At 40.8% G+C, this 17,292-nt stretch overlaps 1 protein-coding gene across 1 annotated transcript in view; it reads right to left on the reverse strand.

Moving 5' to 3' along the window:
• Window positions 1-413: 413 nt before the first annotated feature.
• Window positions 414-17,292, reverse strand: part of mei4 (meiosis-specific, MEI4 homolog (S. cerevisiae)) — a 73,217-nt gene continuing 56,338 nt past the window's right edge. The window contains exon 5 of the mRNA XM_031293056.2: window positions 414-1,437. Coding sequence (XP_031148916.1) covers window positions 1,192-1,437 — 246 coding nt within the window. The 3' untranslated portion in view covers window positions 414-1,191. The remainder of the gene's footprint in view (window positions 1,438-17,292) is intronic.

Raw genomic sequence — 17,292 nt, forward strand, 5'->3', positions numbered from 1 at the left:
AAATTTTTTAATCTGTTTTCATATAAAGCACTTTGAATTGCCCTGTTTCTGAAATGTGCTATACAAATAAAGCTGCCTTGCCTTGCCTTTTGGCTAATTCTGGCACATTTTACATTTTCATATGTATTATTAGTGTGCATTGTCCCTGTTTAATAAACCTGAAATAAATAAATAAATAAAATCCAAACAAATTTCAAAATGAAGGATAAGCTTTACTGCATCTCTCTAATCACATCATTCTGTAAAGTTAGGACGTTCTGTAACACTTGAGCTGGAAATGATCCAGATTATTTCAGGGACACTTCTGTAGTATTTTAAAGAGCAGCACTGAACCCATGCAGGAAATATAAAACATAACCGTTGCCTCAACAGCCGAGTTTCGACCATCAATAGGTGGAATAATAATGCCAAGAGAAGCACGTAAGTCCTTCACATGAGGCCTCTGTAAGCACTGATCCATTACAGAAAGCCATTCAAAGAGGATTAGTATTTTACACTTAACGAGAATCATTAGTCATCTTGTGGCTTGCACTTGTGATTGTGATTGTTTTCGGTGTTATTACTCAATTAAAAAACTGCAATTCAATGTCAAACAAATCCTTACCACATTGAAGGGATACAACTTTGTTTAAACCTTTTTGTTGGCAATTAAAAAACATTTCTTATTATTTCTCAATTACAGATACATTAGAACACACAACACAACCATTAGAAAATATAATTATTCCTACTCGGTTGTGCAGTTATGCATCTTACACCACTGGACCAAATGAAAACAAAATGGGCCCAAAGTGCAAACAGTTCCCCACATTTGTTTGGTGACACAAAGCCTGTAAAAAAAGTTGAAATCCTCATGAAGTACATATTATTGTGTTATGTTATTTAATGACCTTTTAATTTAATGAATTACCTCTACGTCGACAATAATCCTTTGAAAGCACAGGGAAAAACACCTTGATATCCACCTTTAGGGTGTCAGTTTTCCCGGCCTGACATTTCTTGGCTTCACATGAAATTTAGGTGGATAATAAGTATGGTGTCCGCTAATTGCTCAGTATCTGAGCTGTTGTACAGAATAACGTGCCGGTTTCTCTAGACGCAGGTCAGCAGCGTTGAGTCTGTTGTTTCAAACTGTTCGGTCATATGGAGGAAGAGGGAAGCAGCCCACCTGAGCCCTGCTCTCGGGGGATCTTATCTGTCCGAGGGGGTGAAGAGACCTCCTAACCTCCACATGCAGATGAAAAACAACGGGAACTCGTCCGATAACTGAAAGACGCGCTGTTCCAAGTGCTTCATGAAGCCCGTCTGATCCGACCCCACCTCCACCGTGCACGGTACCTTCGATTTCTGCAGGAGCTCCTCCAGGATCCAGAACAGGTAGCACGAGTTATGATACTGGTCCACGGGAAACTGGTTCAGCACCGAGCTCTCCTGGCCCTGAAAAAAAAGAAGAAACATATCCGGGACGTCACGTAACGTGATGACATCATCTTGGGCGTACAACACAATGACACCTTAGCTTTCTGCTGCAAAAAGAATGAATGATCTAGCTGTTTTTATTTTTTTTATTTTAGATCGATTTAAAACAGGATCATGGAACCAACAAGCTCCCACGTATGTGACTACGTATCTGTTCCGTGACTACGTATCTGTTTCGTGACTACGTATCTGTTCCGTGACTGCGTATCTGTTCCGTGACTACGTATCTGTTCCGTGACTACGTATCTGTTCCGTGACTACGTATCTGTTTCGTGACTGTGTATCTGTTTCGTGACTGTGTATCTGTTTCGTGACTTAGTATCTGTTTTGTGACTTAGTATCTGTTTTGTGACTTAGTATCTGTTTTGTGACTGCGTATCTGTTTCGTGACTGCGTATCTGTTTCGTGACTGCGTATCCGTTTCGTGACTTAGTATCTGTTTCGTGACTGCGTATCTGTTTTGTGACTGCGTATCGGTTTCGTGACTGCGTATCTGTTTCGTGACTTAGTATCTGTTTTGTGACTGCGTATCTGTTTCGTGACTGCGTATCCGTTTCGTGACTTAGTATCTGTTTCGTGACTGCGTATCTGTTTCGTGACTGCGTATCTGTTTTGTGACTGCGTATCTGTTTTGTGACTGCGTATCTGTTTCGTGACTTAGTATCTGTTTCGTGACTTAGTATCTGTTTCGTGACTGTGTATCTGTTTCGTGACTTAGTATCTGTTTCTGATGGATGTAATCCAAGAGAGAGAAATCTGCAGAAAATGTGAATCACTACACAAATAAACCAAGAGTGGAGTAATCCTTGAAGGATGATGGGCTGATACAGGATGTTGCAACATGCTGCAAACACAGATACTTAGACACTGAGATATTTAATGTGATTGTTAGTCAGCAACACACCGAGTTCAAGGCGTACAATACACAAAACCCTCCAAACCAAATGTGAATTATTCAACAGAGAAGCTACTGCATTTCCTCCAGCCTGTATCTCACTGTGTCTTTGTAAATGTGCGTGCAGCAGATGTTGCATGTGAAAGTTTCCGTGTGTGCACCTTTGTGTGTGTGTGTGTGTCCGTGTGTGAGAGAGAGATGCCACGGAGAAAAACAACCACCAGATGGCTTACGCTTTCAAAGGGCTGACAGAATGTGACAACAACACCTCTTAACCCCTCAGAAACACACACACACACACACACACACACACACACACACACACACACACACACACACACACACACACACACGACCCCATCAGAATTGGGTCACTTAGCACTTTGCACACAGAACTCCATTTTCTTTACGTCTTACCATCCAAACATCATAATAAATTAAACTAAATGTATTCACTGATTTACAGACAGTCTCTTTCGTCATGCAAGTCTCTGTGGCATGTGTGTCACGTGACAGGCACAGAAGATGCGATTCCACTGTTTGGCCGCTTTGTCAAATTGGCTTCAAAGCCGGCTCACTCCCTGGGGGCCCGGGGGCAACACTTTATGATTTAGTAACACTGGAAAGATATGCCTAATATTTATTAGCTTGCCATAACATTAAATATCTTGTGCGTCATTCATCTTTGAATATCAGTAAATTGATTCAAAGGCACGTCTGTAAGGAATAAGACCTCATAAATTAAGAACCGTAGTGACATACTGAATATACAATCATTAAAATGTGAGTTATAGATGATAAATCATCTTTTACTGCCATGTTTTCAAACATCACTGATATAAACAAATCTTCAGCATGTGTAATAGGCTCACATTATGGGTCCTATTTTAAGGATATTTTTATTTGTAATCTTCTGCATGTGTGTGTGCTGCTGTGCATCCCTGTGTGTGTAACAAGCATAGTGTGCGCGCTGTGCACGAGCCTAGGAGCATTTTACTAATGCTCTGTTAAAATAACAATGAAATGCTGCGTTATTGACTTTAGACCAGGTTTTTGTTGGTCAATGGCGCGATCACTTCCCGCTGCCTTAAGATAGCAATACTCCCAGAATGCACCTAAACACACCTCCCTGTAAGACCAGCACGCCCATGGGCCACAGATGGGCGCAGGTACATTTGCTATTTAAACAACGTGGGTGCTGGACGGGAAACTGACAACTGCGTCGGTCTTAAACTAGCAAAGACACTTGCGTTGGGCTTTGCGCCACGCCGGGTGCAAGATAGGGCCCTATGTGTTAAATGTGTTTTTGAATTGTGAATATAGGTCTGTACTTTACGTATATACAGTATGTAATCATATGTGGTGAAGCATTTGGGAAGCTACAGTGTTAAGAGATGGTGTCAGGCAGCTTGACACAGCGGCCGCAGATATTCACACCACCTGCTGCAGCAACTGTCAACAAGATGGAAAGGACATATTTCATCTGAGTGACTGAGAGGTGAGGAGACGGCAGCGTGACGTGGCTCTGCAAATCATCGTTTAAAAGATGATTATCTGAGCTCTGTCCATGCACAGAGTCTCCGCACATTTAAATGATTTATTGTGCTCTACCGGTAGCGCTGGGTGATCCATTCAATATGAACAAACTGACAAAAATATGACATGAAATGAAGTGTGGGAATTAAAGGATTTCCTACATTGAGAATGTCATGATTTATTTCAAACATGGTTTCGGTTAACTTGGTTAAGCAGTGCATATCCTGTTTGCAGGCTTTAACATTAATTAATATGCAGATTTTCATGTTTTGAACCAGACAAACAACTGAAGCTGAGCTCATACTGGAAGGTTTTTAGTTATCAGGTCTCATCAGCAACAAGAGAAGAAAACATTTCTCCTCTTGTTGCTGCCGTTCTACCTTCTAAACAGTAAGGATTTTTCATGCTTTCCTCATGCTACCTGCGGCTTCATCTGAGGGTTGACAGTGATGCTGTGTGGGTGCCGCCGCGGTGGTAGTGATAGGGTATGCACCTCTATAACCTCTACCGGGCCTGGCCCAAAAAGATACAGAACCCCGACCCGAGTGCGGTGCAGTGGCCTCGTCCTGGCCGTCCTCTGCGGCCTCCAGGTAGCCAACTCTCGGGGTACATATATGTCAGTAAATTCAAGCAGGCTTCGCTTATCCCGTGTGAATACGCCACATGAAACTCAGATGTGGGGGGGGTAATTTCTAAATCACACGAGGTCCCTAGATGATACTAATCCCGTGTAAATAGGGCTTTAGACTGGTGGACAACCAGGACATCCAAACGTTGAGAAGTTTATCAAAACTATCAAAACGACAGCAAGGTGCCCCTGCCATTTTTAAATGCATGAGAAGTTTGTTTATTCAAGGACGACCATCATTTAAAAACCACTGAGCTGGAAAAACACGGTCATTCACAGTAAAACATAAAGGACATGTTAAAAAATATATGAGGGGGCACAGAACAGGGTACATAACTGCCTGTAAACACTGTGCTTCTGGTCCCAGGAAATACGCTGTCCTACAAAAGGTTTTCAACACCTTTATACAGTCTAAGAAATTGCCAAAAATGGTTTGCTTCTGCACATCAAACTGATTTGGTCCGACTCACTCTGAGACAACAAACTGCCTATCTAATCCAGGGTTTTCCCTGCCTTTAGGTGCAGCATCCGAGCTGTTTGAGCTGCACCTAAGCCAAATTAATGTAACTAAAAGACCTAATGATTGTAGTTGGACCCAAGTGGACTTCTTTAGCAACTTTTGAGTGATATTTATTAGCTTTGCTAGCTTTTCCAATGTTTTAGACACAGATATGGAAATAATAACGAACCAGAATGATGTGAAATTACATTTTTATATTGAAAAAGTCACATTTTCTTGAGGGAGGACCCCTAAATCCCCAGTCAAATACATGCACCTAAGTCTTCTGCAAACCTCAGGACAACACTGTATGTAGAGGCTAAGCCCAAGCTTTAAGCCCCTGAGGTGCTGTTCCACGGGTAGAGTCATTGACGCACTTCTTACCTTTTTGATCAATGAAAGTCCAAGTCATATTTGCAGTTAAAACCTTTGGTTCCATTTATTTCCATGAGATCTCAGTTGGGTTTCCAGACAAATCACTGCTTGTATGTATGCCTGTGTGGTGTTGTGGTGTTGGTGTGCGTGTCTGTGCTTCCAGGTTGCACCTGAGGAACCAAAGATTGGTTCCTATTTATACCAAGGGCACTAATTGGCTCTTACACTGTAATCAGGCATTATCTTTTTTAAATTATACTTCTGATCTGGTGCAACGCTGCAGAAATCAGCACAAACGACCACCATTATTTACTTTTATCCGGATCCATCTGGCAGCCAATCATGACCCCTCTAAACACTATACCATCAGTGTCATTTGACAACTACATATATAACAGCACTCAGTAAATGGAGGTGGTTTACGTCAGTTAGGTTGGTAAGAGGGAGCCCGAGATATTCTTACTTTCATCTCCAACCTGTCAAACGCCCACATGCCAATAAAATGTATAAAGCCGTGGAGTGGCACTCGATGGACTGCAAAAATCGATAACTGGATTGAAAATCTACAGGGAGCCGTGCTTGAGCTTCAGAGAAGAATATACACAAACAGAACAACTGCTGGTCCCCCGGTGGGGGCTGGCAGAAAAGGTCGCTTCTTATAACACAACACAGCAGACCTGCTGGCCTCCTCAAATGCAACCTGCTTTTAGAAGTCTGACTGCCTCACATTGAGCATAAAAACGAGCCCGGACAACAACTGACTATTGATTCAATAGCCCTCTGACACGGTATCAACAATACTAGTACCAAAACAACATCTCAGTGTCATTTCTTTCAATAGGTGCAGTAACTTTCAACACATCTTTTAATTTCAACTACAAAGTCTCAAACATTAAATTCAAGACACTGCCCAAGAAATTTGCCTAAATGAAATTATTTTCTCTTGGAAACAGAACATTATTTCATTGAAGGCAGCTGGATTCTCGCGATATCCCGCGTGAATCGTGGGATCACATATCACACAAAAATACATCTCAACAGGCTTCAATTGAATGCATTTGTGTCCGAACAGGAGCGGACCGAACCAATCAGCGTCCGGTGGGGATCTACTGGCAGATACGGGCGTGGTTTAAGTGCGTGTGACGGCCGTGACTGCTCGTTCAAAACGACAATGGCGAACATAAAATACAGATGGTTCACCAAATCAGCTGCCAGGTATTTTAGTGCCTGCCCTTTTCTAAACAGTTTCCAATGGCTGCTTCTCAGATGGTTCTGGGTAACAAACCATCTGGCTCGTCAGGTTAGCACATTAAAGCACACAGCCGGATACATTTTTGGCAATCCATCCAATAGTTTTGAGATATTTCAGCCTGAGCAAAGTGATGAAATTGCCCGACCTTGCCATCCATTATCCGCTGACTTATTCTACAAGCACAAAGTACTGTAAATCTCCATATGTTTGAATATTTTATATTTATTTTGTCCTATCTATCAGATTTATTGAGATATGTGCTCTGCTATGTATACTTTTTAAATGAGCCACTGTTGATGAAAACAGTTACTAAATTGAATCAAATTGAAATAAAAGTGTACAATACAGCAATATTAGCTTTTGGAACCTGACAGTTTTTATTTTATTTTTTATTTTCAGCAACAGACACATTTCGGTTAGTACTAAAAAAGTATTAAGATTCAAATACCCTGCCTCAAACTGTCTATCTATGTCTTACTATGTGAGTCTTGAGTTTCAATATGTACATTTAGTTGTAGTGTAAAACTTCCAATACTAACTTGCAGTGCCAATGCTTCTCCAATGGCTACCGATGTTTAAATTCCTATAGTGGCTGTAGCCAAAGAACAACAGAAAAGAAGACAAATGGAACTCAATGAAAAAGGACAGAAACGTTTGGCGATAAGAACGTTAGATGAAGTGACGGAGGACCCATCTGCATGTAACCAGAGTCGCTTTCTAAGTGAGAGGGTGAAAACAGCCGGACAGACTGATTGAGCGGTCGGTTGGCTCGTCAGAGCTCCTCTGGGATCCGCCGGCTGCAAGCTGACACTGACAGGATTTGCTGCAGCCTTTTAATAATCCTGATAAACTACCATCGCTCTCCACGGCAGTTACAGGACAGCTTTTCACTTCCAGGCCAAACCGCAAAGTCAAAATGAACTTCTCCTGATGAGTGACTTTAGCCAAAGGTTGGACGCGAGGGTTCGGATGAGGCTGAGGTCGAGGGAAGGGTTATTTTGTAATAGGCTTTCTAGGTGAGCGTGAAGATGAGTTATGGCTTTGAAGCTTGTCAGCGGAATGTTGTAGAAAGTTTTGAATATCTGCAGGGGGTTGCACCTCTAACACAGAGGCACGCACCATCAAAAGGTGTTAATTGGCTTCCCAGAGATAAAGTTCTGAGTTTGCATGGCGCAGCTTGATCACAGCTGCGGTTCTGAGGATTCAATTTGGATTTGATCGTCGGTTCCCAGTGGATGAATCATACTGATTCTGGTAATCCTCCCAGTTTTCCTCTGGCACCACCATGACGTTCACAAAATTTGTTTGTTTTTGTGTAACATCTCAACAACAATTGGACAGATTGCCATGAAATCTGGTTCAGACATTCATGTTCCCCTCAGGATAAACTGTAATCAGAGAACTTGTTGTACACGTGTGAATTAATAAAGATAATACATGAACATAAGTGGAAATTAAGTTCAATGAAAGTGTCGGAATGAATGAAATGAGGGTGAAATGCCCTGACACGTGACAGCATCTTGTACGGAACAATAAACAGGGTCAGATGGGTCATTGTGAGATTCTACCATCGCTCTACGTCACGGGTCAAACTCAAGACCCGCGGGCCGAATCCGGCCCTTCACATTCGTATTTAGGTTCCCAATAAATTTTGGCCTACCTAGTTTTAGTTTTAGCTAGGTAGGCTTCTTCAAAGTTTTGTTATTTTTTCTGAAGTTTTTGTCACTTATGCCAATGTTTTTTCGACATTTTTGCCACTTTTTGTTTTGTTTTGCTTCTTGTTTTTGTCGCTTTGTTCGACCTTTATAGGCGCTTTTTTCTATGATTTTTTTTGCCGACTTTTTCAGGGCTTTATGTTGACCAAACTGTAAGTGAGAAGACTTTATAAGACATGAAATAATACAGTCAAAGATATTTGACTTTTCTCTTAAATAAAAGCATGTTAATAAACGTATGTGTGGCCCTTGATGTGATTCTTATTTTCCCATGTGGCCCTTAGTGATGTTGAGTTTGACACCCATGCTCTACATCAGGGGTCACCAACACGGTGCCAGCAGGCACCAGGTAGCCCCCAAGGACCACATGAGTAGCCCTCAGGCCTGTTCTAAAAATGAAAATTGAATATTGATATTATCTGTTTCCCACCTTGTTAAGTCATTGTTGATAATCATTGTGAGAAATCATTAACGTGATCAGTGTCTTCACATAGATGAGTATCATTAATCATTAATAATCATATATAACTAAAGGCAAACTGAGCAAATTTGTTATTTCAGAAGAGCGTATCAAACTGGTAGCCCTTCGTATGACTCAGTAACCATGAAGTAGCTCTCAGTTTCTAAAAGGTTGGTGACCCCTGCTCTACATAGTCATTACTCAAACTCTAGTTACTGCGGTTCGAAGGAAGAAATGAGAAATGAATCAGCATCGAGACGGTGTAGAAATAATAAGCAGAAGGACATTTCATAGTTTGGGGGCTCCTTGTAGGGATGTTTAAAAGAACCAAACCATCCACACCTGCCCCTGTAATTAACCCCTGGTTGGATTTAGAAATGTAAAAAGCCTTTTTGCACTGGAGGTGTATGAGGAGCTGAACTGTGGTGAGGAGACAACTCCTGGATATGTATGCAGCAAGGGAGCCTGAAGCACCATGACCCAGATAACATCAGCTGTCTTGAGATTATAAAGCTGCACCCTGAATGGGATTTAATCGTCCGTTTGATTAGACCTGCAGCTCGTTACTGTTCTGACTGGGTCACCGGCAAGCCGGCAAACTGATGGAGGGAGTGTAAGACTGAGAAGGGAGGCTGAAGGTTTCTCCCTGGGGAGAAAATACAAGAATGAAAAAGGTTTTAACTTTAAAGTAAAAAAAAAAACAGGGCTGCAACTAAGGATTATTTTCATTTGATTATTCTATGATTATTTTCTTTAGAAAAGTGCACATTGTGATGTCTTGAAATATGTTGTTTTGTACGACCTAGTCTCACATTGCCAGACCTTCCTCCTCAGCGCTGTGGAGGAAGGTCTGGCTAGTCCACACAGCATTCTGGGATAGTAGAAAAACGTGCTCTGGTTCATTGGCATTTCTTTAAACCAATCACAATCGTCATGGGCGGGCTCGATGGTGTTTTAAGCCTCCAACGTCGCCTTCCAGGCACCTAACCCTAACCTTAACCCTAAACATAACCATTGCCGCGTTGCCTGGAAGGCGACGTTGGGGGCTTAAAACACCAAACACCCATGGGCGGCACTAGGCTTCGCGCAGAGCCGCTGCAAAATAGCCTCGGAAAGGAACTTGTTTTGATGGAACACATGTACGTTCAAAAGTAGTTTTAGTCGTGCAACAGAAAACTCAGATTGGACAGATAGTCTAGCTAGCTGTCTGGATTTACCCTGCAGAGATCTGAGGAGCAGTTAAACATAGTCCTCAGAAATCCACCGGAGGTCAGAACGCCAACACAAAGAAAGAGGACGGTAACGGCCGGCGAAAGGACACACATCCGGCAGAATTTCCTGCGGCACTGGAGCAATCCGGTCTGGATATAGACCAACAACGTCCGACCAACAGTCCAAAACCCAAAGTTATTTAGTTTACTGTAATGTCAAGACAAGAAATAGCAGCAAATCCTTACATTTAAGAGGCTTGAACTGCTGAATATTTATCATTTTTGATTGATAACTGACCTAAACGGTGAATAGATTTTCAGAACTGTTGCCAATTAATGCACCAACTCTGCCCACAAATGTCGTAAGTTCCTTATTTGTCTGATTCACAACAATTCCAGTAAAGCAGTCATGGCAATTAAAGTCTTTCTTTGTCAGGCTCCTTTCATCAATGCTCAACACTATGTATAAAAAGAAAATCATGCAAAGATGCACGCAAATAAATGGCATCTCATTTCTCCAACTGAGCCCATCCGACTTCAAACCAGTGAGGAAAGAAAGGACAGAAAACAAATACAGAAATGTTTACTGTAAACTAACCAAAGCTGTTTAAACTTGATTGAGAAAATGTGTTTTGTGGGCCTTTTTTATCATTCATCTAATTAACACCCTTTACACACAGTCTACAGTTTTTGTCATGCTTTTGCAAACATAATAAACAACTTCTTGGACACCTTTTTGAGGGACTGACACTCCTGCAGTTTGGGAACAAATGATTTGATCTCTCACGCTCTAGGAGTAGCTTTGTGCCGAATGAAACATAGACATATCAAAGGGCTAATTGCTATAACTCTTTTAACGCCTTATGAAAGCTGCTAATTAGCTCTCAACCTTCTGCGACAAACTGCATCACAGCTGTTAGTAACTGATGAAGTTACCTCAAACTTCAATACCTTTTTTCCCCCAGGTGGAGGTGTTCATTTATTTGATATTTTTACCCTGTTGAACCCATTCGAGATGTTCCGAAACTAGAGGTGTAATTAATCAAATAATCGATCGTGGACATGGACGATGCTGCATTGATAATCGGCCGGGCCATAATCGATTATTTCTGTTTACAATTTAATGTAGGCCTAACAACCTTTCTGTTTACATATTCTGGTATGTTTTGCACATTCAGGAAGTGCCATGTGCTCAGTGCTGTAGTTTTATGTATCCAATTTATTTAGTATTAGAGCACTGCAGAAGGTTTTTTTTTTTTTTTTAAGCTTGAAAAGCTATGAATTAAATATCCTATATGGCTTTAATGTATTTGATGCATCGTGATGCATGGAGATATCGAATCGAAGACATGATAATCGTAATCGAATTGAGATCAGTGACGATTCACACCTCTGTCAGAAACCATTTTTTCCTTCCCGATACCGATCAATCATTTTTAAAGTAGTTTTACTCAGATAAAACGGCCGTTTGCTATTGCTAGCTCACCTCTAGCTCATTAGCATACCAAACCGGAAACCAATTCTTTTTCACCTCCTTTTCTACAGAAGCTAGCGCAGCTTGCTGTGTAGGCTACAGTTTTTAGAGCGGGATAAAACTGATTTCCGGTCTTGTCTGCTAAAGAGCTAGCGGAGAGCTAACGTTAGCAAATGGCCATTTTCTCCTTTTTTTCGGGGCTAAATTACGCAGTATCAGATAGGTTCATAGACTTGTGTACTCTCCGACACCAACGGCAGCATTTTAGGCAGTATCTGAAGCTTTCCGATACTGGTATCGATATCGGAACATCTCAAGTACCTACATAGCTCGCTACCTCAGAATAATAAGGTTCTATCTGCGTTCAGATCAGTTTTGAGATATTGAGGTTTAAAGTTTTAGCATTGCAAATAGCAAAACTGACAAATGGAGCACATTTCTTTATAGCACCAGAGTTACATACACCATGAATGTACTCTACATCTGAGATACCATAATTCTACATGAATTGTAAATTAGGGTTTTTGAAACAGGTCAATTGTAGATAGAACCTTTTAGTTCTAAAAACTAACAGCAGCCTTGGGATTATAAGGTTATATCTTCAAAAACAGAAAAAGGAACAATGATTATCAAATAATTTTAACAATTTACTTATACATACTGTTGGACTGTTCAATTTATATAATAAAAAGTGTCTTTTTATTGGTTAATATGTTAAATCTTCATGCATTCATGCACTTACTGTGCAACACAATATTTTTCCAGTGCGTCATTTTTCCTTTCATCGTTCTTATTTAAGATAACAGTAAGTTAAATGTAAATGAATGATTCTAAAAATGCATGGTCTGATGATGCATGCCAGTTTATCAGTCTTTTCAGTAGAAAAGCAAAACGAGTTGAATGAATATTTAAAATTAGTATTTATTTTGATATCTTATCAACTCATTTTTAAACAATTTAAATGTAAAATGCGTCATACAACATTTCATATGGCAATACTCATTCAGATAAAACTGATCAGAAATGTTTTGCTTATGAATAAGGTATTTCAAACCTAAGACTGATTGAGATAGATGCTGTTACTTGCAATGAGGAGATAATCACTATCAAATAGGCTATCTTACCAGGCTATTGATAGTAGCTAATGTTAATTTAGTAGCCTACATGTAATTTAGCCATCATTTTGAGACAAGCCCTAACCAACAATGGGATTATGTTGATGTAATTTCTATCTTTCTCATGCTTTTGGATTCTGCTGAAGTCTAAGACAACTTTTAAAAATAGCTAATGTTAGCTAACGTTAGCTAGCGTTAGCTAGCGTTAGCTAGCAGTAACTAGTCTTAGAATATGATGCAAATCAAGTTGGATATGACGTTTGGCAAGGAAATGATGGGATATGACTGAATTTCCACTTGTAGTTGCATTATAGTGTTTGGATTCTGCTGAGGACAACTTTTAGACTTAGGTCATGTTAGGTAATGCTAGCTAACGTTGGCTAACGCTAGCTAACGTTAACTAGCGCTAGACAACCTGGCACCATAAAGAAACAGTATTTGATTGGTCCTTCTGTTTGTATTCCAAAAGATGATTGGACCACAGATAGAACCTTATAACTCCAAGTCTGAGTGTAACTTTGTAGATAGATCCTTTTTGTTTTCTGAATAAAACGCCCAAAATTAATTTTATTTTTAAAAATCACCTTAAATAATGTTCACAAGTTATACCAGAGTAAGAATATGTAAATAACTCAATTTTGACAAAAATGTCAGATAGAACCTTATTATTCTAGGGTAGCGAGCTGTAGAGGAGGAAGAGGAAAAAGACCGTGACAAGAGAATAATACAAGGGTGGAAAATATAGAGAAAAGGAGATGCATCTAGGTAAATGGAAGGAAAAAGATGATGAAAGAACAGAGCTCCATAGAAAATGCAAAAGGCAGAGAAAGAAAAACTTTGAGAGATGGATTTCAAAGTGGAAGTGCAGAGAGTGAGGGAGAAGCTGACAAAGAGTACATAATTAAGCTGTGCTCGGGCTGGGAGTGTGTAGGGCAGTAATTTACTGATCAAGAACAGAGATTGATTTGTCAGTAGAGTGGAAAAGAAAGCCCACAGCGTGAGTGAGAAGCTTCAGCCTCCTCTCCACAACAATACTCAGTCAGATAGAGGCACAGTGTTGCCATCTGAATGCACAGAAGTTCAGCCTGTGTTGACCCAGAATGCAACTTCACTCCTCGGTCAGTTCAGCTTTTGTGCGTAACTTTTGATATTAAGGAACCTCCGTAACATTCAAGCCATTGCCAAATGAGTTGCTACAAAGCTAATTAAGACTATCAGCTCCACACAACTCTCTCTGGATTTCTCAGTGTGACTATGATCAGAAGATTATGGTGTCTGGCAGAAACTCAAGGGAAGATAATGGCCTCTTCTGAAGAGTCCATTGTTTTTTTAATCCTCCGTGTCCTCCTTGGCTACTAGTAGAATAGCGCGATCACGGAAGGCACGGAAGACAGTTTGGTTGTCATTCCTTAGAATTCCTCATGGGGGCGACAGAAACTACACACTATAGCTTTAAAGCAGGTCTACTAGTTTCTAGAGATGTTCCGATACCGATACAGGTATTGGAAAAGCCTCCTATACCACCTAAAACGCTGGTATCGGTATCGACAAGTACTGGAGTTTATGCACCGATCCGATACCACATAATTTAGCCCTGAAGAAAATCTAGTGTAAAGTAGTTAATGTATGTTCTTTTTTATGTACAGACTGGAAAACTGTATAATAACAGAAAGTTCTGGCATATTGTTTGTACATGTTTCACAAAAAGTGTAACCTGAGTCAGACCGAACAAGAAAGATAGAAATCATATCACTGCTAACTCTTTCACCCTCTCAGGACACATTTCACAATTGAACACACATTCATATGTTGTTAAACATCAACCAATGCTTAGCGCCGCCCATGATGATTGTGATTGGTTTAAAGAAATGTCAATAAACCAGAGCACGTTTTTCTCCCATCCCGTAAAGCTGTGTGGACTAGCCAGACCCTCCTCCGCAGCGCTGTGGAGGAAGGTCTGGCAAAGCGGCACTTCCTCTACATAGCCATTCATTTAATAGTATTTGTCCTTGCTTTTGGTAAAGTTACCTCTTGTGCTGTGACTCTCCTTGAAAGTGCAGTGTACAAAATGATACCTGGCGGTCCTCCACTGAAGTGAGTACGAGCACAGTGTGCTTCAGGCTCACTTACAAAACGACCACACAGCACTGTCCCCTCCTGTTAGCCCACAGCAGACAACAACTCCCAGGAATTGATTTTTCCTCTTTTTTTTTTATCCAGCCTCTGTCTTGTACAAGCGTCCTCTTGCAGTGTTATTTTTATCCCTTACCGTCTCTTTCAAGGCAGTTTGCTGGCAATCCAGTGATTAAACTGACAGAAAATCGATCCAATCTCATCCAAGTCGGCGTTCTCTGCACTCATATCTTGACATCTCGACTGCCCGAGGAGGAGGAAGAACACAGGTTTGTCTGGTTCACACACAAACACACGGGGGGGAAAGTGATGCTTCTTTTTGTTTTCTGGAAGTTTATCTCGGCATCAGCAACCCAAGAGGTCCACTGGGTTGGATGATTATTTTCCTTTTTGTTAAATGGTCTCCCGAAGCAGCGAGGAGAGGTCACTTCTGTCACATCTGGAGACGACTGATATGACAGCAAAGTTCCCCCAAAGACCAAACCACAATATTTATTTACAGTGTTTTATCACTAAGAGAGACGGCATAGAGCAGAAATGCCAAAAGCTGACAAAAAAGCTATACCTTTGACCAACAACTCGTCGTTCTTTTCCTCTTTTCTCTCACCAAGTTACCCTTGGTTCTCCTCTGCCCATATGAACTGAAAGCGGGGTTCATAAAGATAATCTTGCTATGACTATTTAAGACAAAGTTAATCTACGTGTATGCTAATCTTTAGTGATCCAACATGCGTCTGACTCTCGTTGCGACAGAAAGAAAGAGAAAGAAAAACAGACTAGCAAGTACTGGGTACGCAAACACACACCATAAAGAAGGATTGTAATTGGATGGTGAGGCAATGTGACCCCAGTTTCATAGTTTTTTCACTCTGATGTCAATTGAACCTAAGTCTGCCCTCACCATTAATCACAAATTAATGGCTCAATGGTGTTTTAAGCCCCCAACGTCGACTTCAAGGAGGCGCTGAGACCGTCAACTTCAAGGCACCTAACCTTAACCATTGCCTAATCCTAGTGCCTTCCAGACAGCGCTGCCTGGAAGACGACGTTGGGGGCTTATAACACCAAACACCAAATTAGGGCTGGGCGATATGGCAAAAAAATATGATCACGATAATTTTTTCCATATTGATCAATATCGATATTTATCACGATACATAATTTGATAATGCTGCCAGGTTGAAGAGTATCCTGATAATGACTGAAGCCTGAAGAAACCAGAGGCTTCATTAGTTAAACTTTAGAATATAGTTTATTAACATAAAAAATAGAATAACATAATGTAACATTTAACTGTGCAAACATGGCTTGGTTTAGAATATATTGTGTGATAAAAGAATATATTGAATAACATCTAAATGTAAACATTTAACTTTGCAAACATGCTTTATCTGCCTTAACAAAACAGTACAAGTTAGTAATGTAAATGCAAATAATGTAAATAAAACTAAAAACTGTGACTACGATCACATTCACTTTTCATATGGGGCAATGGTCGCAAAAGACGACATGTCCCCCGCTAGTGCTGCTAACAGCAGAAGAACAACTAGGATGTTGGACAAAACTTGTGGGCAGACTAACGTTAACATGGGCCCGCATTTTCAAACTCTGGCTGTGGTCGCTGGGATGGGACCTTTTCCACTGACAGAAAAGACTGGTTGTGTTTCCCGTCTTGGCTCCCTGTGCGTTTTAGAATCGATTTTAAGATTTTATTGTCTGCTTTCAAGGCCTTAAATGGTCTGGCCCCGGAGTATTTGTCCGAAATTTTAACTTGGCGGGAGCACAACCGGTCATTGCGGTCTTCAAACCAGCGACTTTTAGAAGTGCCAAGGTCTAGATATAAACGGTGGGGTGACCAGGCTTTTGCAGTTGCTGCTCCGAGACTCTGGAACAAGTTACCCCCTGATATCCGCACTATTACAGATGGAGCTCTTTTTAGGTCCAAACTTAAAACGCATCTGTTTAGTCAGGCTTTTAATACGTAGCAGTGGTGTGACGATTTCATTCTTCTGTTTCTCTGTAACTATTTCTGATTTTACATGTTCTTTCTTTATATTGTATGATATGTGTTTTTATTCTTGGTTTCTGATGTTAAGCACTTTGGATACCTGCTGGTTGCTGTAAAGTGCTATATAAATAAAGTTTGATTGATTGATTGATTGGTCGACACCGACCAACGGCATATTTTGCAGACCGTGTTAATCTGCGCTTCGTCGCTTTTGAGATATCCAAACCACTTCCATATAATTGACGTTTATATTGACTGTTACCTTTTTTGTCAACAATTTCCTCAGCTTTGGATGATGATACAAGTTCACTTTCACCGTCGCTTTCGTGCACATGCCCCCTCGGTTCCATCATTTCTTCACCGCCGGTAGCTCAAACAATGCTCTCCGTAGGAAATGGGCGTGTACTTTGACGGGCAAGCCAAAAACTTCTTCTTCTATTGACGTTTTTTAGCGGTTGGCAAACAACTTTTGGTGCGCAATACCGCCACCTTCTGAAATGGAATGGCGTTTA

This window comes from Sander lucioperca, chromosome 19 (genome assembly GCF_008315115.2).
Source record: "Sander lucioperca isolate FBNREF2018 chromosome 19, SLUC_FBN_1.2, whole genome shotgun sequence".
Classification (NCBI taxonomy): Eukaryota; Metazoa; Chordata; class Actinopteri; order Perciformes; family Percidae; genus Sander; species Sander lucioperca.